Genomic DNA, 22683 nt, shown 5'->3' with positions numbered 1-22683 from the left:
CGTTGGTGGTTATTCTGAGAACCTGCTGGTGGACACTGGAGGTGAGGGAAGCCGTCAAGCTGAAGAAGGAGGCCTTTTGGGCCTGGTTGGCCCAGGGATCTCGTGAAGCAGCAAACAGGTACTGGCAGGCCAAAGTGGCTGTGGCTGCAGCGGTCACAGATGCTAAAACCCGTGTGTGGGGAGGAGTTCGGGGACCCAAGGAGAAGACTTTCGGTTGACCTCAAGGAGGCTCTGCAAACCATCAACCACCTCATGAGCTCTGGGTCCTGGGTCATAACTGACAGGTAAAGGGTTGCACAACTTGAACTGCATGGAATACACATATTGCATATTGTATTCTGAGCAGACAGCAGTGTATGTGCCATGGAGACGTCATGGAGACATACGTCAACTGTGTGATTGTACGATCTAAATCTCTGCCAAAACTTGCCTGAAAATGGAAACAGGCAGAGAAAATGGAAAGAGGGGGGAATGTCGGCTGAAATAGGTCCACAATGGCAGGCATATACCACAACCTACATCCAGTTAGTCAGACCAGAGTAGACTTTGACCAGTGTGTTTTCTACTCTTGGTATTGCAAGTCCTTGATTGGTGTAATTAAAGTTTCCAGCTACAATGAAAACCCCTAAGGATAAGCATTCTGCCGTTTCTATTGCAGTCAGCAGATAACCAAGTACTACATTTGTGTTAGCATCTGGTGGGCTATATACAGCTGTGACAATAACACCAGAAAGCTCCATGGTAGGTAGAAGGGTCTAGTGCCAGTAATTCTAAGTTAGTGGAGCAGTACAATGATTGCTGTGCTTGTACACCTGTTATTGTTAATGTAAATACACAGTCCACCTGTGGCCCTTGTTGCAGTCACAGGATGTCGCACAACAGGTGGAAATGATGTGACATGACTATCCATAGTCTATTTTTGTAGGAAAGTGACTCAATACTGGACTGGAAATAAAGATTCAGGGGTGCGGTGGTTTGTGAGGAGCCTGTCTTAGCTTAATTATGAATTGTTCCAATATGTGGGAATTTTCTGCCACAAATGAAAAAAAAACAAACAAAAGGAAAGAAAAGCGTGGCACTGTTTCCGGAATCAATGTGCAGGCGTAGCCTTTAAAATAAATTAAATAAAAAAACAAAGATAGCAATACTACGTTTCAATAAACAGAACAGAGTGACTTCTGGGATTTCGCCTTCTGATAATATGTGAATTTGCATTTGACAGGGGAGAAAGAAAGAGATAAATCAGTTGTATGACAAAGGCTTCACTCAGAAAGCTTTGAGCACTCAGCAGCTTCTCCTCTCTCTCTCTCTCCTCTCTCTCTCTCTGAATATGGGGGGCCAGCTAGGAGACGAAACTCTGCTATCCCAATACCACAACGCTTCCTGCAGGAAGGCGATGCACTCTCAATCGGAAGACATGATTCTTCACAGTCTGCTGTCCTGCATCACTCTGTTCACTGTGGTTCTGAACCTGCTGGTCATCATCTCTATCTCCCACTTCAGCAGAGATAGAATTTCTCTGCATGGCCTAAAAAATGTTTTTCTTAAATTATTTCCATCATCTTGCTGATGAAAACATTTACAGATTAGAAACACATTCATATTATTTTGTGTTTAACATGTGATATACTTCTGTGTTTATGATTGTACTTGTCCTTGATATTATACTGTAGAAATAAGTGTTTAGGCCTTTGATTAAATGCATACGAGGTATTTGAAATATTTTTACAACTGCTATGCTGTAATATATTATTCATGTTGTTACAGTACAGTTCATGCATTTAGAGTTATAACTGTTATTAACACTTTTTTTACAACTGCTACAATTAACAGTGTGTTTGTGTTTGAAATTCTCTCATTTCAGGCAGCTCCACACCTCCACCAACCTCCTCTCCTCTCTCTGGTGTCGCAGACTTCCTTGTGGGCTCCTGCAGATGCCAGCTGAAATCCATGTGTTGGGAGGCTGCTGGATGCTGGGGTGACTTTATATGTGCTGTGAATTAACTTTGGTTACCTCACTGTCAGTGTTTCAGTAGGAAACATGGTGCTCATATCAATTGACCGCTATATGGCAATTTGGTGACCCATGTTTTACTCCACTAAAGTCACTTTGAGAAGAGTTCAATACTGTGTTTGTCTGTGTTGGATATTTTCTGGTGTGCACAGCGCTTGGATACTGAGAATTTTCTTAAAACAACCCGACATGTATAAGCCTGTTATGGAGAGTGTGTAGTCGTACTTAGTTACGTTGAAAACATCTGCTGACCTTTTCTTTACTTTTTTAGCCCATTGTTTTATCACAATTTGTACTTGCTAGTATTTTGTGGTGGCTGTGTCTCAGGCTCGTGCCATGCGCTCTCACATTGCACTGTCACACTTCAGCGTTCAGAGACTGTGAAAGCTAAGAAATCGGAATTGAAAGCAGCCAGGACTCTTGGTGTGGTTATAGCTGCATTTCATTCTGTGCAACAGTCCGTATTATTGTTTCATTGTTGCAGTGAGATACAACTTGATTAGGGATCACTGCACATTGAGATTTGGCTTGTGTATTTCAACTCCTGTCTAAACCTGTATCTATGGTTTTTTCTACCCCTGGTTCAGAAAATCTATTAAACACATTTACACTTCAGATTTCTGCAGCCTGGCTCCAGTGAGGCCAATTTAATGTAGAGAGAGACTGTGATGGATTGACTGAAACCAGTTATTTTCTTGTGAGGGGGAAATTATTCTTAGTGTTTGTCTTAAAATATCACTGAAATATTACATGTCTACAAAGTTTGCATTCATGTTAATTGAAAGAATTCATTAACATTCATATATACAAGTAAGGAAATGTTCATTACTTCAAAAACAATCACTCTGACCATTGTTATCCTCTTATTTCAGATATTGATAACCTGAATAAAAGCCACATACAGTTGGGTCAAAAGTTTTACATACACCTTGTAAAAGAACACAATGTCATGGCTCTCTTGAGTTCCCGTTATTATCTACAAGTCTGATTTTCTCTGATAGAGTGATTGTGATACAGTTATATCTTCTTTGTCCACAAAAAACATTCATGAATTTAGTTCTTTTATATGACTATTTTATGGGTTAACAGATAAAGAGTGAAAATCTGCTGGGTCATAAAATATACATACAGCAGTGCTAATATTTGGTTACAGTGTCCTTAGCCCATTTTCACTTCCAATTAGATGCTTTTGGTACCATCCACAAGCCTCTGGCAAGCTTCTCGTTGGATACTTTACCACTCCTCCTTGACAGAATTGGTGGCAGTTCAGTTAAAATTGTATGGCTTTCTGACATGGACTATGTTTCTTCAGCATTTCCACATGTTCTCAATGGGATTTAAGTGAGGACCTTTGGGAAAGGCCATTCTAAACCCGTAAATTCTAAGCCTGATTTAGCCATTCCATTACCATCTTTTGATAGTGTTTTTGGGGTCATTTCCTGTTGGAACAGCCCAATCTGCGCCCAAGACCCAACCTTCGGCTGATGTTATCTTTAGGTTATCTTGAAGCATTTTGAAGGTAATCCTCCTTCTTCATTATCCGTCATTGAAACTCTCTGTAAAGCACCAGTTTCCTTTGGCAAGCAAAAACAGCATCACAGACATAATACACACAACGCTGTGCTTGACTGGTAGCATGGTGTTCTTGGGCGTAAAGGCCTCACACTTTTCTTCCAAAATATTGCTGGGCAGTTGTGAGCCAAAAGCTCGATTTTTGTTTCTCTGACCACAGTAACTTCCTCTCAGAAGTCCTTATCTTTGTCCATGTGATACAGCAGCAAACTTCAGTCGAGCCTTAAGGTGCCGCTTTTGGAGCAAGGGCTTCCTTCTTGCACGGCAGCCTCTCAGTCCATGGAGATGCAAAACACGCTTGACTGTGGACACTGACACCTGTGTTCCAGCAGCTTCTAATTCTTGGCAGATCTGCTTTTTGGTGGTTCTCGGTTGACTCTTCACCCTTCTGACCAATTTTCTCTCAGCAGCAGGTGATAGCTTGCGTTTTCTTCCTGATCGTGGCAGTGACAAAACAGTGCCATGCACTTTATACTTACAAACAATTGTTTGCACTGTTGCTCTTGGGACCTGCAGCTGCTTTGAAATGGCTCCAAGTGACTTTCCTGACTTGTTCAAGTCAATGATTCGCTTTTTCAGATCCATGCTGAGCTCCTTTGACTTTCCCATTGTAGCGTTTTTGGGCGTTTGTATCCAATGAGCCCTATTTAAATGGCCTCAGAGAAGTCACCAGCTGTAGTCACTCATAATCACTCTCAAGAAGTTAAGAGACCATGCTATGAAGCTCATTTCATTGACACAACTTTCTAAATCACCAAAATTGCTAATTCATGTTGCTGTATGTATATTTTTGACCCAGCAGATTTTGTCACTTTTTCTGTTAACCCATAATAAAGTCATAAAAGAACCAAACTTCATGAATGTTTTTTGTGACAAAGAAGTATCTGTTCCAATCACTCTATCAGAGAAAAATCAGAGTTGTAGAAATAACTGGAAACTCAAGAGAGCCATGACATTATGTTTTTTACAAGTGTATGTAAACTTTTGACCACGACTGTATGTAATGTTTTACAGCTGCTAGTTCAGAGCACTGACACCTGTTTTATTCCAGTTCAAGCACAAGTGACCTGCTTTCACTGACTGAGAAACAGTGTTTTGTTTTTTGATAAATAAATGTAAATTTTGTTCTCAATTTGTTCTCTTTACCTAAATCAAATGGAATCGACAAGAGTATTGATAAAGTTCAGAACTGATAAGCACTAATAATAAGAGAGGCTGCATTGATAAAATCAATCAATTGTTGGCTATTGTATTTCAACTCCTGTCTAAACCCTGTAATCTATGTTTTTTTCTACCCCTGGTTCAGAAAATCTATTAAACACATTGTTACACTTCAGATTCTGCAGCCTGGCTCAAATGAGGCCAATTTAATGTAGAAAGAGACTGTGATGGATTTACTGAAACCAGTTATTTTTTGTGAGGGGGAAATTATTCCTATATTATCTTCAATAAACTCAATCCACACAGCTCAAAGCCGTGAAAATAATTTTTAAAACATTGACAAAATTACCGTATGTTGATTGACTATCAATTTACATATGTCTCTGCCAGACAATGTTATTTGCTTGTGATTACACATGCATATTCTGTGCGATCTGACTACAGTCCAATTTGAAGGAAAACCTTGAAAGAAAAATGTCGTTGTTGGGGGGGAATCATGGCAACATGTGTATCCAGTAACACCTGGATACCTATGGAGATACCTGCTAAATCTTAGTTCTCACAGAGTATTCCATAAACAATTCTTTGGATCAGTAGAATGTTTTTCTTGAATTGATCCACTGATATAAGACAGTTCAGTTCAACAGACTAATGTTGTAACTATAAATTGACCGTTTACTGTAAATACCTCCACAGGTAGAATTGATGGAGACATAATTTTTGATTTCAAATATGTATGATCCCCTCTATGAATCGCCACCTTAACGTGGCAGAAGGGTTTGTGTGTCTCAGTAATCCTGGGAGCTGTGTTGTCACTTCCCCGCACAGCACTGTCACTACAACCAAACTCCTGTAGAGGTGCTGGACTCAATCCAGGCGGGTGTGAGGATACTCAGGAGCCTTCAGTTGAACACCGCTGGGTTTGGGTTCCTACCAGAGAACGAGAGGGTCGCCTCATTAGCTGGAAGTCACTGAGCGAAGGCTCTGACTGCTGTCTGTGTTTATGCACTGAACAGCAGTTCAGGCCTACCCAGGCTTCTTGGAGTTTCTGGGTGGTGTCCTGGAAGGGGCACCACCCGGGGACTCTATAGTTCTTCTGGCGGACTTCAATGTTCATGTGGACAATGACGAAGAAACCTGGAGGGGGTAGATTTGGGGGAATGGCCCGCCTGATCTGAACTCGAGTGGTGCTTTGTTATTGGACTTGTGTGCTAGCTATGGATTTGGCAGAACAAACACCATGATTGAGCATAAGGTAGTTCATAAGTGTACTAGGCACCTTAAAACCTTAGGCCTAAGATCAATGATCGAATTTGTGGTTGTATCATCTGATCTGCTGCCACATGTCTTGAACACTCAGTTGAAGAGAGGTACAGAGCTGTTAACTGATCACCAAGCAAACCCAAATGAGTAGTGAGGGTGAACTGGAAACATCTGGCCCAGGCCCCTGTCCATTGGGTCTGTAAGTCCGACCTCTGGAAGAGTTTCTCATATCCTGGGGGAGATTGGGCCATGTGGAATCCAAGTGGGCCATGTTCAAAGCCTCCATTGTGGATGCAGCTGCCAGGAGTTGTGGCCAAAGGGTCATCAGTGCCAGTCGTGGTGGTTATCTGAGAACCTGCTGGTGGACACTGGAGGTGAGGGAAGCCGTCAAGCTGAAGAAGGAGGCCTTTTGGGCCTGGTTGGCCCAGGGATCTCGTGAAGCAGCAAACAGGTACTGGCAGGCCAAAGTGGCTGTGGCTGCAGCGGTCACAGATGCTAAAACCCGTGTGTGGGAGGAGTTCGGGGACCCAAGGAGAAGGACTTTCGGTTGACCTCAAGGAGGCTCTCGCAAACCATCAACCACCTCATGAGCTCTGGGTCCTGGGTCATAACTGACAGGTAAAGGGTTGCACAACTTGAACTGCATGGAATACACATATTGCATAATTGTATTCTGAGCAGACAGCAGTGTATGTGCCATGGAGACGTCATGGAGACATACGTCAACTGTGTGATTGTACGATCTAAATCTCTGCCAAAACTTGCCTGAAAATGGAAACAGGCAGAGAAAATGGAAAGAGGGGGGAATGTCGGCTGAAATAGGTCCACAATGGCAGGCATATACCCACAACCTACATCCAGTTAGTCAGACCAGAGTAGACTTGACCAGTGTGTTTTCTACTCTTGGTATTGCAGTCCTTGAATTGGTGTAATTAAAGTTTCCAGCTACAATGAAAACCCCCTAAGGATAAGCATTCTGCCGTTTCTATTGCAGTCAGCAGATAACCAAGTACTACATTTGTGTTAGCATCTGGTGGGCTATATACAGCTGTGACAATAACACCAGAAAGCTCCCATGGTAGGTAGAAGGGTCTAGTGCCAGTAATTCTAAGTTAGTGGAGCAGTACAATGATTGCTGTGCTTGTACACCTGTTATTGTTAATGTACATACACAGTCCACCTGTGCTGCCCTTGTTGCAGTCACAGGGATCTTGCACAACAGGTGGAAATGATGTGACATGACTATCCATAGTCTATTTTGTAGGAAAGTGACTCAATACTGGACTGGAAATAAAGATTCAGGGGTGCGGTGGTTTGTGAGGAGCCTGTCTTAGCTTAATTATGAATTGTTCCAATATGTGGGAATTTTCTGCCACCAAATGAAAAAAAAACAAACAAAAAGGAAAGAAAAGCGTGGCACTGTTTCCTGGAATCAATGTGCAGGCGTAGCCTTTTGAAAAAAAAATGCAATACGTTCAATAACACAGAGAGACATACTGGGATTTGGCCTTCTGATAATATGAAATTTGCATTTGACAGGGGAGAAAGAAAGAGATAAATCAGTTGTATGACAAATGGCTTCACTCAGAAAGCTGTGAGCACTCAGCAGCTTCTCCTCTCTCTCTCTCTCTCTCTGAATATGGGGGGCCAGCTAGGAGACGAACTCTGCTATCCCCAATACCACAACGCTTCCTGCAGGAAGGCGATGCACTCTCAATCGGAAGACATGATTCTTCACAGTCTGCTGTCCTGCATCACTCTGTTCACTGTGGTTCTGAACCTGCTGGTCATCATCTCTATCTCCCACTTCAGGCAGAGATAGAATTTCTCTGCATGGCCTAAAAAATGTTTTTCTTAAATTATTTCCATCATCTTGCTGATGAAAACATTTACAGATTAGAACACATTCATATTATTTTTGTGTTTAACATGTGATATACTTCTGTGTTTATGATTGTTACTTGTCACTTGATATATACTGTAGAAATATAGTGTTTAGGCCTTTGATTAATGCATACGAGGTATTTGAAATATTTTTACAACTGCTATGCTGTAATATATTTATTCATGTTGTTACAGTACAGTTCATGCATTTAGAGTTATAACTGTTATTAACACTTATTTTTACAACTGCTACAATTAACAGTGTGTTTGTGTTGATATTCTCTCATTTCAGGCAGCTCCACACCTCCACCAACCTCCTCCTCCTCTCTCTGGCTGTCGCAGACTTCCTTGTGGGCCTCCTGCAGATGCCAGCTGAAATCCATGTGTTGGGAGGCTGCTGGATGCTGGGTGACTTTATATGTGCTGTGAATTACTTTTTAGGTTACCTCACTGTCAGTGTTTCAGTAGGAAACATGGTGCTCATATCAATTGACCGCTATATGGCAATTTGTGACCCCATGTTTTACTCCACTAAAGTCACTTTGAGAAGAGTTCAATACTGTGTTTGTCTGTGTTGGATATTTTCTGGTGTGCACAGCGCTTGGATACTGAGAATTTTCTTAAAACAACCCGACATGTATAACGCCTGTTATGGAGAGTGTGTAGTCGTACTTAGTTACGTTGAAACATCTGCTGACCTTTTCTTTACCTTTTTAGGCCCCATTGTTGTCATCACAATTTTGTACTTGCTAGTATTTGTGGTGGCTGTGTCTCAGGCTCGTGCCATGCGCTCTCACATTGCAACTGTCACACTTCAGCGTTCAGAGACTGTGAAAGCTAAGAAATCTGAATTGAAAGCAGCCAGGACTCTTGGTGTGGTTATAGCTGCATTCATTCTGTGCAACAGTCCGTATTATTGTTTCATTGTTGCAGCTGAATACAACTTGATAGGGGCATCGACTGCATACATCGAGCTTTGGCTATTGTATTTCAACTCCTGTCTAAACCCTGTAATCTATGTTTTTTTCTACCCCTGGTTCAGAAAAGCTATTAAACACATTGTTACACTTCAGATTCTGCAGCCTGGCTCAAATGAGGCCAATTTAATGTAGAAAGAGACTGTGATGGATTTACTGAAACCAGTTATTTTTTGTGAGGGGGAAATTATTCCTATATTATCTTCAATAAACTCAATCCACACAGCTCAAAGCCGTGAAAATAATTTTTAAAACATTGACAAAATTACCGTATGTTGATTGACTATGAATTTACATATGTCTCTACGAGACAATGTCATTTGCTTGTGATTACACATGCATATTCTATTCTGTGCGATCTGACTACAGTCATCCAATTTGAAGGAAAACCTTGAAAGAAAAATGCCGTTGTTGGGGGGGAATCATGGCAACATGTGTATCCAGTAACACCTGGATACCTATGGGGATACCTGCTAACTCTTAGCTCTGAATAGGAGCCAGGTTTCAGGGTACAGTAAGGAAAGTGACTAAATTTCATGATTTCAATCACAATCACTCAGATATTGTTATCCCCGAATGATACTATGATTACATGAGATAAAAGCCACATGTCATGTTTTGCAGCTGAGAACTGGCACCTTTCCACTTCAAGCACCAGTGACTTGTTTTGCTGATTGTGAAACTGTGTTTTGTTTTTTTAAATAAACAAATGTAAATCTTGTCATTTTGTTCTTTTTTTTGTCCATAAACCAAATAGAATAAGAGTATTGATAAAGTTCAGCACCAATACGCACTATCAAGAAGAGAGGCTGTATCAATAAAATCCTTATCACCCATTTTATCCTAAAACATGTAATAATAATAATAATGATAATAATAACTAGAAAATTCCTAGAGAACTTTTGAATGTTCCTGCTGCTTGGTGCATGTACTTCACTCCTCACGTTTCAATCTGCACAAAGGACATTGCTTTCAATTTCATCCATGTCATAGAGACTTATGAAGCAGTCTTGTTTTTTTTTTACAAATGCAAAACTTGTTCGCAGTGCATTATTGAGAGTTATTGCAACACATTACAACAGACCTGCATTGTAAACTAGAGTGAAATCTATCAGCATATTGTGGTTGTTTTACAGTTTTATTGTTTTGGGCAGTAAAGTCATTAAGCAGAGTTATTATTGAGTAATTTCTTATTACTTCATCATTATGTCACAATGAGTTCCTTCACAACAAATCATAGACAGCAAGTTTCTTAACAAGTATTTTAATTATAATATTCAAGCCACATATAAATATATATTAATAATCACATCCGCATTTTGTGATGCATTAGTAATTATGACAACGACTTGGAAAAATAAATGTTAAACAGAATAATCTGAACTCATTTTATAGTTGAAATATACATAGATACATATACAAAAAAATAAAACAATGAAAACAATACTACAACTATGTACGAAAAGGTTTTAGAATGACAAAACTCCTCAAGAAGTGCAAAAGGTATTGATTAGGGGATGTGCAAAAGATCACAGTATAGACAATATCTGTTATGTACAGGGATAATACCTAAAAGTGTTGATGTAATGTAATTGATGATTGATGAGGCCAGATGCAGAAGAAAAGGCTGGTGCTGGTCCATCATTGGTGAAGATTAGACTGGAATTCTGGTCCTGACACAGACAAACATGTGATACGACAATTTGTTTAGATCATACAAGTTCTTTATATTCAAACATTATGTCTGTTGTGTGTGTATGTACAATAAATACTGAGGATAGATATGAATATTCAAAAATAAACACAGTTTGAATATTATGAAGTGTAAATGCTAGGAAATAAGGGTAAACAACTAGAGGTGTGATAAGAATTCAATGTACACATACTATTTAACCAGCAAATTGAGTAGTACAAATATAGATATACTGCAAAATACATAATATAGGCAGCGGTATATTCATTATTAAGAATCAGCAGTATGAACATATGTACACTGTGGACCTGATTTAATCAGTGGTATAAACAAGTCTTACTTTTAAAGTGAATGATAGCATGTTACTCACCTCCTCACTGTGTCTGGACTCTCTGTCGTTGGTGAGACGGGTGGAGGTGGTATTGCATCTGTACTGGCTCAGGTCCTGATAAATACAGAGGTATACTGAAATATCCTGAGAAATGTAAAGACCTAGTGCACTTTCAATCATGGCTGATCTCCTAACAGTAATGTAAAGTGGTTACAACATGGTGAACCGATCAACGTGTATTCACTCGGTCTACTGGGTCCATACAATCTCAAGTTACAGTCATCGGTTACAAAATGAGCCTAAAGTTACTGACGTCACCAGCTGTACAAAAGCCGAGAGCAACAGACACAATTCTAGTAACCGCTAAAACGTCTGTCGACAACACCAATATCACCTAAAGAGCTAACATTGATGTTAATCACCATGCTAACAGGAAAGTTGTGAGCTTGGCATCAAACCGCATCTCTTCACTCACAGGAGCTGTCTCCAGCAGTGGAAAGCCTCATTCAGGTTTACTCGTGTTGTTTCTTTTCTTTGCTGTTGAACGTGGTTTCTTGTCGGGAGCGGTGCTTCGGGATGCAGATGAATATCTCCTTTTAGGAGGTTCAGCCATTCCTGTGTTTCTGTGATGCTAACTTCAAGCGCTGCTGGAAGTTGTTCTTCTTCGTGGGACTGAGGGCAGACTTGACGTGCCACTGACTCACACAGTGTTTAGTGTCACAAAGTGGTATTACAACACGGGACAGGTTGGGGCTGGCTGATGAGCATGCACATTTCAGTAGATATCTCTGAAGTAAAGCAGATGGAGGTCTTGATCATGACATAATCACTGTGGCTGCTTCACACACTGTTGATAGTGTTAATTCATTTTTTGAACATTTTAAAATAAAGTTCTGGCCACATCTTATATTGCACCTTTACAGCACAACCACCAAAGCTGACATTTAAAAGTAAAGTTACATGTTCTTTGCCCACATTGCAAACCAACTTACAGTTTTGACACTTAAATTAAAACCAAAACACTGAGCTTAACTTGACTAATATTGACACATTTGATGCATACAAAACATTTTGATTTGCTTTGACAATATATAAATATATACTTCAAATATAATTCAATTTGTGACATACAAATGTTTGTACTTGCCCATTTTGCATTCAGGTCAGTAGATATCACACTGTTCACATGAAGCAGCAAGATATAAACCCTTTGAGGAACCACTTTGCTGAGAAAGTAAAACCTCCAACGCTGTAGGATTTAGGCCCAGTACCTGGCAGTGGATTTCTGCAAGCAAAGAAAATATAACAGCCCAGGAAATTTTACTTACTGAGTATTTCACTTACTGACCGCAGACTGCTCACAGAGCCACTGCAGTCATCATGGCTTTTGGTGTCTGTATATAAAAGCAGTCATGGCGCATTGCTATCCCAGCCACCGTATTGCACAGTCTTTATGTTACGACCCAGCTAGGGGAAGCAGCTGGGAAAAGGGCAACATAAAACCAGGTGTTATTGGTAAATCAAATTTATTGCGTAACTAGGAGGGTAAATAAGTAAACAAATATACTAACAAGGCAAGAGGATAACTGAAGTAGGGGAACAGGAGCCAACAAAGAGCCTAACTATGCGATTCTAACCAACCCAAAAACACAAGAAGCAGCACCCCTGTTCCTAATGTGTCCAACAGTCTTTTTCTAAAGGTGTGACGCACAATCAGAATTTTAAACTTAGCCCAGTCCCCAACAATCACTACCACCATCTCAAACCAAATCACAAATTACACACACGTTCACAAAGGAGGTACAGAGGCGAGCTGCCTATCATGTCAGCCGCCACTAATGATGTGCGGGCCGGGCTCTTAAACTCTTTTCCTCTGAATGCTTTAACAGCTGCAGCTGTGGTGAGGACTGGCAGGATCATTGTCGCACCAATAGGAGAAGCCGGCTATGGAGTTGGAGGCTCCTCCTCTCTGCTCCGACCAATCCCGTTACGGAGGAATTACTAAAAAGGGTCACTTCTGCTTGTCTCTGGAAATCAGCTCCTGAATTTGTTTTGCAGTCAAAGGGAGAGGTGGAGGGTAGTCCCATCACATCCTCAAAAACCGTGAAAGATATCAGAATAAGACAAAAACTGGGTGATACAATACAAAAAAATGTCTACATTTTTGATATAACAAATTGTCAATGAGGGTTGGAAATTGTGGGATTTAAAAGAGTTTGTCTGACTTTTTTTGAGGAAGATTTTCAGGGATGCCAGAGTTCGCAGTTAGCTCTAGTAGAATAACGTAGACTACACCCCTGTACACAACCACATGCACACACTTCGTCCATTTCTGCCCGGATACTGCGTAAGTAGCACCTGCTGAGACCTGAGACCTGTTGTTTGCTATCAGCTTCTGAATTTGTTTTGCAGTCTATGGGAGAGCTACTATGATGGTTCCTGTAGCTCAATGCTCAAAGTAAATTTAATATGTCTGCTGCTGTATTATCTGTTGTACTGGTCAGTCTGAACTGTAATCTCTCTCTATGTGTGTGGCTGTGTTTGTAAACATCACAGAGATAAAAGAGTCTCTTAACGAGCTGGTTCAAACACCTGTGTCTAGCTGGAAGACACAGAGCTGACACAGAACTGGGTGTGATTTTGACTTGGCGAGGCTCTTAGATGACTGCTATGAAAAAACTGTAACTCCTATCAGAACCATGAGCAGACCATGACTGGCACAAGACCTGCATGTACTGCACATCTGGTTTTGGTATTTCTAGAGCCAAAAATTTGGACACAGGAGTGAGTTACAAAAAAGACTCACTTCTGCTTTTTTCTGGAAATCAGCTCTGAATTTGTATTGTAGTCAGTGGGGGAGATGGAGGGCACTCCCATCACTTTTAGGCTCACTATTCAAATTCTGTAAGTCTCTGTGCTAAGGTAGACACTTTTTATGAAACAAGAAAAACACCCATTATAAAGTCTGAAACGGTCTAAAAATGACTCAAAGCATAAACTGCGATTTTGTGTAAACCGAGATAGTTGTCAAAATACTGATTTAACCCAAAAGAGTCTCAAGTCTTGTGACCCATTTAAAGTTTCAATAATTTTTCTACGTTGAAGTGCAAGGTCAAGGTCAGTGTAACCTCACAAAACACCTATTGCCCATTTCACTAGCTTAACGAGCCAAAAACGACACTAAGTTTGGGCCTTTGAGGGCCTTCTCCCTGTTCCTTAGCCCTTCAATTTGGAGGTTGACGCCAGTGCTGCAGGCAAAGCAGCTGTACTACTGAAGGAAGATGTGGTTGGTGTAGACCATCAGCTACTTGTACTAGAAGTTTCTAAAGCACCAGAAAAATATTTAACAGAAAAGACATCTTGTTGTTGCCACTGCAACACTGAAACTATGTATTAGCACTGACCAGTCACCATGTGGTTGGATTTATTGATGACACTTTTCATTATAAAAATCAGAAAAGAAGATGTGGAAAATGTTTTAGCAGTCCTGAGTAGACCACCTCCATGTTTGTTTTAAATCTTTTTATTTGACATTGTTTTAATCGTGTAGTTACAGTTAATATTGTCAACAGGTAGTTAGATATGAGGAAAGTATGACATAGTCAGCCTTCTGAATAGTTGAATTTTGAATGTGGGAGGGGAGGAAGGAAAGATATAAATCAGCTGTATGAGAAAGAGCTTTACTCAGAGAGCTGTCAGAGCTCAGCAGCTTCTCCTCTCTCTCTGAATATGGAGGCCCTGGAAGAAGCTGAACTCTGCTTTCCCCAACTCAACAACTCCTGCAGAAAGACAATGCATTCTCGCTTGGAGGCCACACTGATTTACAGTCTGCTGTCCTTCATCACTGTGCTCACTGTGGTTCTGAATCTGCTGGTCATCATCTCTATCTCCCACTTCAGGCAGAGATAGAATTTCTCTGCATGGCCTACAAAATTATCATCATTTTGCTTGCTGATGAAAACATTTGCAGATTAGAACATAAAAACAGTAGTTTTATATTCATGTTTATCATTGTTACTTTGAAAGCTAATGATCAGTATGATTATGGTGCTTTTGAGATAGTCAGCAAAAACACTATTGAAAAAATGATGACTAATGATTTGTCACATATCTGGCTGCTGTACATCCACTAACCTTCTCCTCTAGGATTAAAATGATAAATAGAAATATACATAGATGTTTTCTTGTTTAGGCCTTTGATGAATGCATACTGGCTATTTGAAAGTGCTTTTACAACTGTAATGATCTGATTTATTTATTCATGTTACAATACAGTTCATACATTTAGAATTATAACTGTTATTAACACTTATTTCTACAACTGCTACATCTAACATTGTGTTCATTGTTGATATTCTATCATTTCAGGCAGCTCCACACCTCCACCAACCTCCTCCTCCTCTCTCTGGCTGTCGCAGACTTCCTTGTTGGTCTCCTGCAGATGCCAGGTGAAATCCTCCTCTTCCGAGGCTGCTGGGTCCTTGGTGACTTTTTATGTGCTGTGAATTACTTTTTAGGTTACCTCACTGTCAGTGTTTCAGTAGGAAGCATGGTGCTCATATCGATTGACCGCTATATGGCAATTTGTGACCCCATGTTCTACAACACTAAAGTCACTCTGAGAAGAGTTCAATACTGTGTTTATCTGTGTTGGGTATTTTCTGTTGTGCATAGCGCTTGGATACTGAGGGATTTCTTAAAACAACCCGACAGGTATAACACCTGTTATGGAGAGTGTGTAGTCGTACTTACTTATCTTGAAACAGCTGCAGATCTTCTTTTTACCTTTTTAGGCCCCATTGTTGTCATCATAATTTTGTATCTGAGAGTATTTGTGGTGGCTGTGTCTCAGGCTCGTGCCATGCGCTCTCACATTGCAGCTGTCACACTTCAGCGTTCAGAGACTGTGAAAGCTAAGAAATCTGAATTGAAAGCAGCCAGGACTCTTGGTGTGGTTATAGCTGCATTTCTTCTGTGCAACAGTCCATATTATTGTTTCATTGTTGCAGTTGAGAACAACTTGATTGGGGTATCAACTGCAGGCATTGAGATTTGGTTGTTGTATTTCAACTCCTGTCTAAACCCTGTGATCTATGTGTTTTTTTACCCCTGGTTCAGAAAATCTATTAAACACATTGTTACACTCCAGATTCTGCAGCCTGGCTCCAGTGAGGCCAATTTAATGTAGAAAGAGACTGTGATGTATTTAATGAAACCAGTTATTATTTTATGAGGGTTGTGTTGTCAAAGTTTGCAGATTCATGTTAATTGAATAGAATTGACATTATATTTATATATACAGTAAGGAAATGTTTCATTACTTCAAAAACAATCATTGACCATTGTTATCCTCTTATTCAGATATGATAACCTGAGATAAAAGCCACATATGTAATGTTTTACAGCTGCTAGTTCAGAGCACTGACACCTGTTTTATTCCAGTTCAAGCACAAGTGACTTTCACTGACTGAGAAACAGTGTTTTGTTTTTTAATAAATGAATGTAAATTTTGTTCTCAATTTCTTCTCTTCTTGACCTAAATCAAATGGAATCGACAAGAGTATTGATAAGTTCAGAACCGATAAGCACTAACAATAAGAGAGGCTGCATTGATAAAATCCATGTTGCCCATTTTAATCCTAAAACATTACATCATTATAACATTACACTTCCCTCTTTAATTGGCAAATATTCTAGGGGATTCTTGTGGAGCTGCATTTGTACCAGTTACACCAGTTGTACAAAAATGTTTTTTACTGTAAAACAATTCCAGAAACACAAACACATAATTAGAGAAACCACCACGAATATAAAGAAGGAGAGCAGCATTTGATGTCAGAGCTCACTGATACAAAATAAATATCTTATTAAAATGTTGTTTGCTACAGGATAACAGCCCCACAATCTGTCTGATCTGTCCCCTGGGTTTGAAGGTGAATGAAAACGATCTAATGTTATTGGTCATTAATCACCCCCTATTGATTCTGCCTTCCACTAAACCCCCAGCATAATAAACATGTAAATAATTGTTTAGGATTGTTAGGCCTTTACAAAGTCAAAGTATAAATGTGATGATGTTACTGTTTTTTTTGCGTGGTGATGAATTTTTACATGAATGAGCCACTGATGATGGAGCATGACTGATGGATGCACAACTTCACTGCTTCACTCATTGACTGTGTCCGGACTCAGTCATTAGTTCATTTATGAAACACTCGTCATGTCACAGACACTCAATAGTTTACATTATGCCACAGTCATTTCAGATCAGCCTATGAACTGCTCCCTGAGGTTTTCAGTGCACGAGTGCAGAGTACAGAAAAATCCCCAAACCAATGTGGAGTTTGTTGAGGAAAAGGGAAACGTATTTGATAGTGCAATGCCGCTACAACTGATGAGTCTCCATTTACCCTGCTAAGATATATACTATATATACATATATATGTATATATGAACATAGACAAATATCATGTTGTTTATGAGTTTCCTGTGACCACCACTGGTCGTGCATTATGGTGATACTTCAGTGTGGCTGGTTCCCACAAAAGATTTTGCAGGACCTTTTTCTCCATTGTCCCCAGTCACAAAATATTTAACAGAAAAGACATTTTGCTGCCGCTGCAACACTGAAACTCTGTATTGGTGACATTCAGTCACTATGTGCTGGGTCCTATTGATGAAAGTGGTCATGATGAAAAATATTTCAGCAGTCCTGAGCAGCTGACCTCCATAATTGGAGGATGTTGATCTCTTTTTGTTTGACCTTTTTTTCAATCATGTAGTTACAGTTAACAACATGATAGATAGATAGATAGATAGATAGATAGATAGATAGATAGATAGATAGATAGATAGATAGATAGATAGATAGATAGATAGATAGATAAAGTTTATTATTATTAGAATTATCATTATAAGTGATTTATCATAATATAAGATGACCTGAAATAAAAGCCATTACGTCATGTTTTGCAACTGTTAGTTCAGAGAACTGGTAAGTTTTTTATTAGTATGACATACTCAGCCTAGATGAATTTTGAATGTGGGAGGGCAGGAAGGAAAGATATAAATCAGCTGTATGACCAAGAGCTTTACTCAGAGAGCTGTCAGAGCTCAGCAGCTTCTCCTCTCTCTCTGAATATGGAGGCCCTGGAAGAAGCTGAACTCTGCTTTCCCCAACTCAACAACTCCTGCAGGAAGACGATGCATTCTCACTTGGAGGCCACACTGATTTACACTCTGCTGTCCTTCATCACTGTGCTCACTGTGGTTCTGAACCTGCTGGTCATCATCTCTATCTCCCACTTCAGGCAGAGATAGAATTTCTCTGCATGACCTAAAAATGTTTTATTTGTATCCAGTTAGAAACATAAAGAAATGGCTTTGAGCGAGGCATCATTTTGTTTGCTGATGAAAACATTTGCAGATTAGAACATAAAGACAGTAGTTTTATCTTCATGTTTAACATGGGATACACACATACACTGTACATATATGTATGTGTAGAACACAAGCTTATATGTTTATCATTGTTACTTTGAAAGCTAATGATCAGTATGATTATGGTGCTTTTGAGATAGTCAGCAAAAACACTATTGAAAAAATGATGACTAATGATTTGTCACATATCTGGCTGCTGTACATCCACTAACCTTCTCTTCTAGGATCATGATGATACGTAGAAATATACATAGATGTTTTCTTGTTTCGGCCTTTGATGAATGCATACTGGTTATTTGAAAATGCTTATATGACTGATGTTGTGATATATCTTAAGTACAGTTCATACATTTAGTATTATAACCTTGAATAACACTTATGTCTACAACCACTACATGTAATAATTGGTTCATTGTTGATATTCTCTCATTTCAGGCAGCTCCACACCTCCACCAACCTCCTCCTCCTCTCTCTGGCTGTCGCAGACTTCCTTGTTGGTCTCCTGCAGATGCCACCTGAAATCCTCCTTTTCCGAGGCTGCTGGATCCTTGGTGACTTTATATGTGTTGTGAATTACTTTTTAGGTTACCTCACTGTCGGTGTTTCAGTAGGAAACATGGTGCTCATATCAATTGACCGTTATATGGCAATTTGTGACCCCATGTTCTACAACACTAAAGTCACTCTGAGAAGAGTTCAATACTGTGTTTATCTGTGTTGGGTATTTTCTGTTGTGCACAGTGCTTGGATACTGAGGGATTTCTTAAAACAACCCGACAGGTATAACACCTGTTATGGAGAGTGTGTAGTCGTACTTACTTATCTTGAAACAGCTGCAGATCTTTTTTTTGCCTTTTTAGGCCCCATTGTTGTCATCACAGTTTTGTATCTGAGAGTATTTGTGGTGGCTGTGTCTCAGGCTCGTGCCATGCGCTCTCACATTACAACTGTCACACTTCAGCGTTCAGAGACTGTGAAAGCTAATAAATCTGAATTGAAAGCAGCCAGGACTCTTGGTGTGGTTATAGCTGCATTTCTTCTGTGCAACAGTCCATATTATTGTTTCATTGTTGCAGTTGAGAACAACTTGATTGCGACATCAACTGCAGGCATTGAGCTTTGGTTGTTGTATTTCAACTCCTGTCTAAACCCTGTGATCTATGTGTTTTTCTACCCCTGGTTCAGAAAATCTATTAAACACATTGTTACACTCCAGATTCTGCAGCCTGGCTCCAGTGAGGCCAATTTAATGTAGAAAGAGACTGTGATGTATTTACTGAAACTGGTTATTTTTCTGTGAGGGGGAAATTATTCTCACGTTGTCTTAAAATACACTGAATGTACATGTCTCAAAGTTTGCAGATTCATGTTAATTGAATAGAATTGACATTATATTTATATATACAGTAAGGAAATGTTTCATTACTTCACAAACAATCACTCTGACCATTGTTATCCTCTTATTCAGATATGATAACCTGAGATAAAAGCCACATATGTAATGTTTTACAGCTGCTAGTTCAGAGCACTGACACCTGTTTTATTCCAGTTCAAGCACAAGTGACTTGCTTTCACTGGCTGAGAAACAGTGTTTTGTTTTTTAATAAATAAATGTAAATTTTGTTCTCAATTTCTTCTCTTCTTTACCTGAATCAAATGGAATCAACAAGAGTATTGATAAAGTTCAGGACCGATAAGCACTAACGATAAGAGAGGTTGCATTGATAAAATCCATGTTGCCCATTTTAATCCCAATACATTACATCATTATAACATTACACTTCCCTCTGTAATTGGCAAATATTCTAGGGGATTCTTGTGGAGCTGCATTTGTACCAGTTACACCAGTTGTACAAAAATGTTTTTACTGTAAAACAATTCCAGAATCACAAACACATAATTAGAGAAACCACCACGAATATAAAGAAGGAGAGCAGCATTTGATGTCAGAGCTCACTGATACAAAATAAATATCTTATTAAAATGTTGTTTGCTACAGGATAACAGCCCCACAATCTGTCTGATCTGTCCCCTGGGTTTGAAGGTGAATGAAAACGATCTAATGTTATTGGTCATTAATCACCCCCTATTGATTCTGCCTTCCACTAAACCCCCAGCATAATAAACATGTAAATAATTGTTTAGGATTGTTAGGCCTTTACAAAGTCAAAGTATAAATGTGATGATGTTACTGTTTTTTTGCATGGTGATGAATGTTTACATAAATGAGCCACTGATGATGGAGCATGACTGATGGATGCACAACTTCACTGTTGACCTCTAGATTTTTCTTTTTTGTTGTCATCTTTTTATTTGACCTTTTTTTCAATCATGTAGTTACAGTTAACAACATGATAGATAGATAGATAGATAGATAGATAGATAGATAGATAGATAGATAGATAGATAGATAGATAGATAGATAGATAGATAGATAGATAGATAAAGTTTATTATTATTAGAATTATCATTATAAGTGATTTATCATAATATAGGATGACCTGAAATAAAAGCCATTACGTCATGTTTTGCAACTGCTAGTTCAGAGAACTGGTAAGTTTTTTATTAGTATGACATACTCAGCCTAGAAGAAATTTGAATGTGGGAAGGGAGGAAGGAAAGATATAAATCAGCTGTATGACCAAGAGCTTTACTCAGAGAGCTGTCAGAGCTCAGCAGCTTCTCCTCTCTCTCTGAATATGGAGGCCCTGGAGGAAGATGAACTCTGCTTTCCCCAACTCAACAACTCCTGCAGGAAGACGATGCGTTCTCATTTGGAGGCCACACTGATTTACACTCTGCTGTCCTTCATCACTGTGCTCACTGTGGTTCTGAATCTGCTGGTCATCATCTCTATCTCCCACTTCAGGCAGAGATAGAATTTCTCTGCATGACCTAAAAATGTTTTATTTGTATCCAGTTAGAAACATGAAGAAATGGCTTTGAGCGAGGCATCATTTTGTTTGCTGATGAAAACATTTGCAGATTAGAACATAAAGACAGTAGTTTTATCTTCATGTTTAACATGGGATACACACATACACTGTACATATATGTATGTGTAGAACACAAGCTTATATGTTTATCATTGTTACTTTGAAAGCTAATGATCAGTATGATTATGGTGCTTTTGAGATAGTCAGCAAAAACACTATTGAAAAAATGATGACTAATGATTTGTCACATATCTGGCTGCTGTACATCCACTAACCTTCTCTTCTAGGATCATGATGATACGTAGAAATATACATAGATGTTTTCTTGTTTCGGCCTTTGATGAATGCATACTGGTTATTTGAAAGTGCATTTACAACTGTAATGATCTTATATGTTTATTGATGTTTTTACAGTAGAGTTTGTTTTGAATTACAACCCTTAAAAATTTTTATGTCTACAACCACTACATGTAATAATGGGTTCATTGTTGATATTCTCTCATTTCAGGCAGCTCCACACCTCCACCAACCTCCTCCTCCTCTCTCTGGCTGTCGCAGACTTCCTTGTTGGTCTCCTGCAGATGCCACCTGAAATCCTCCTTTTCCGAGGCTGCTGGATCCTTGGTGACTTTATATGTGTTGTGAATTACTTTTTAGGTTACCTCACTGTCGGTGTTTCAGTAGGAAACATGGTGCTCATATCAATTGACCGTTATATGGCAATTTGTGACCCCATGTTCTACAACACTAAAGTCACTCTGAGAAGAGTTCAATACTGTGTTTATCTGTGTTGGGTATTTTCTGTTGTGCACAGTGCGTGCATACTGAGGGATTTCTTAAAACAACCCGACAGGTATAACACCTGTTATGGAGAGTGTGTAGTCGTACTTACTTATCTTGAAACAGCTGCAGATCTTCTTTTTACCTTTTTAGGCCCCATTGTTGTCATCACAGTTTTGTATCTGAGAGTATTTGTGGTGGCTGTGTCTCAGGCTCGTGCCATGCGCTCTCACATTGCAGCTGTCACACTTCAGCGTTCAGAGACTGTGAAAGCTAAGAAATCTGAATTGAAAGCAGCCAGGACTCTTGGTGTGGTTATAGCTGCATTTCTTCTGTGCAACAGTCCATATTATTGTTTCATTGTTGCAGTTGAGAACAACTTGATTGGGACATCAGCTTCAGGCATTGAGCTTTGGTTGTTGTATTTCAACTCCTGTCTAAACCCTGTGATCTATGTGTTTTTCTACCCCTGGTTCAGAAAATCTATTAAACACATTGTTACACTTCAGATTCTGCAGCCTGGCTCCAGTGAGGCCAATTTAATGTAGAAAGAGACTGTGATGTATTTACTGAAACCAGTTATTTTTCTGTGAGGGGGAAATTATTCTCACGTTGTCTTAAAATACACTGAA

At 39.5% G+C, this 22683-nt stretch overlaps 4 protein-coding genes across 4 annotated transcripts; all 4 read left to right on the top strand.

Annotated features, from left to right (window-relative positions):
* The first annotated feature begins 7649 nt into the window (after positions 1 to 7649).
* On the top strand, positions 7650 to 9006 carry LOC111218051 (trace amine-associated receptor 13c-like). Its single transcript, XM_022740143.1, has 2 exons — positions 7650 to 7822; positions 8187 to 9006. Exons 1-2 carry the CDS (start codon positions 7650 to 7652, stop codon positions 9004 to 9006), a joined length of 993 nt encoding a protein of 330 aa, XP_022595864.1.
* A 5618-nt stretch (positions 9007 to 14624) lies between these two features.
* On the top strand, positions 14625 to 16083 carry LOC111218719 (trace amine-associated receptor 13c-like). Its single transcript, XM_022741147.1, has 2 exons — positions 14625 to 14794; positions 15264 to 16083. The coding sequence occupies exons 1-2, from the start codon at positions 14625 to 14627 to the stop codon at positions 16081 to 16083; spliced, it is 990 nt and encodes a 329-aa protein (XP_022596868.1).
* A 1952-nt stretch (positions 16084 to 18035) lies between these two features.
* LOC111218780 (trace amine-associated receptor 13c-like) lies at positions 18036 to 19590 on the top strand. The gene is made up of 2 exons (XM_022741250.1): positions 18036 to 18205; positions 18771 to 19590. Exons 1-2 carry the CDS (start codon positions 18036 to 18038, stop codon positions 19588 to 19590), a joined length of 990 nt encoding a protein of 329 aa, XP_022596971.1.
* A 1444-nt stretch (positions 19591 to 21034) lies between these two features.
* LOC111218725 (trace amine-associated receptor 13c-like) lies at positions 21035 to 22599 on the top strand. Its single transcript, XM_022741155.1, has 2 exons — positions 21035 to 21204; positions 21780 to 22599. Exons 1-2 carry the CDS (start codon positions 21035 to 21037, stop codon positions 22597 to 22599), a joined length of 990 nt encoding a protein of 329 aa, XP_022596876.1.
* The last annotated feature ends 84 nt before the right edge of the window (positions 22600 to 22683 follow it).

This window comes from Seriola dumerili, unplaced genomic scaffold, assembly GCF_002260705.1.
Source record: "Seriola dumerili isolate Sdu_G_001 unplaced genomic scaffold, Sdu_1.0 BDQW01000052.1, whole genome shotgun sequence".
NCBI lineage: Eukaryota > Metazoa > Chordata > Actinopteri > Carangiformes > Carangidae > Seriola > Seriola dumerili.
This window is presented reverse-complemented; position numbering and strand designations above follow the sequence as displayed.

What these genes read in the sequence shown, in the direction of transcription:
- LOC111218051 (XM_022740143.1), top strand. Translation starts at nt 7,650, where the DNA reads ATGGGGGGCCAGCTAGGAGACGAACTCTGCTATCCCCAATACCACAAC. An exon ending in ATCTCTATCTCCCACTTCAG is followed by an intron (nt 7,823 to 8,186) that starts GCAGAGATAGAA and finishes CTCTCATTTCAG; the next exon opens with GCAGCTCCACACCTCCACCA.
- LOC111218780 (XM_022741250.1), top strand. Translation starts at nt 18,036, where the DNA reads ATGGAGGCCCTGGAAGAAGCTGAACTCTGCTTTCCCCAACTCAACAAC. An exon ending in ATCTCTATCTCCCACTTCAG is followed by an intron (nt 18,206 to 18,770) that starts GCAGAGATAGAA and finishes CTCTCATTTCAG; the next exon opens with GCAGCTCCACACCTCCACCA.
- LOC111218725 (XM_022741155.1), top strand. Translation starts at nt 21,035, where the DNA reads ATGGAGGCCCTGGAGGAAGATGAACTCTGCTTTCCCCAACTCAACAAC. An exon ending in ATCTCTATCTCCCACTTCAG is followed by an intron (nt 21,205 to 21,779) that starts GCAGAGATAGAA and finishes CTCTCATTTCAG; the next exon opens with GCAGCTCCACACCTCCACCA.
- LOC111218719 (XM_022741147.1), top strand. Translation starts at nt 14,625, where the DNA reads ATGGAGGCCCTGGAAGAAGCTGAACTCTGCTTTCCCCAACTCAACAAC. An exon ending in ATCTCTATCTCCCACTTCAG is followed by an intron (nt 14,795 to 15,263) that starts GCAGAGATAGAA and finishes CTATCATTTCAG; the next exon opens with GCAGCTCCACACCTCCACCA.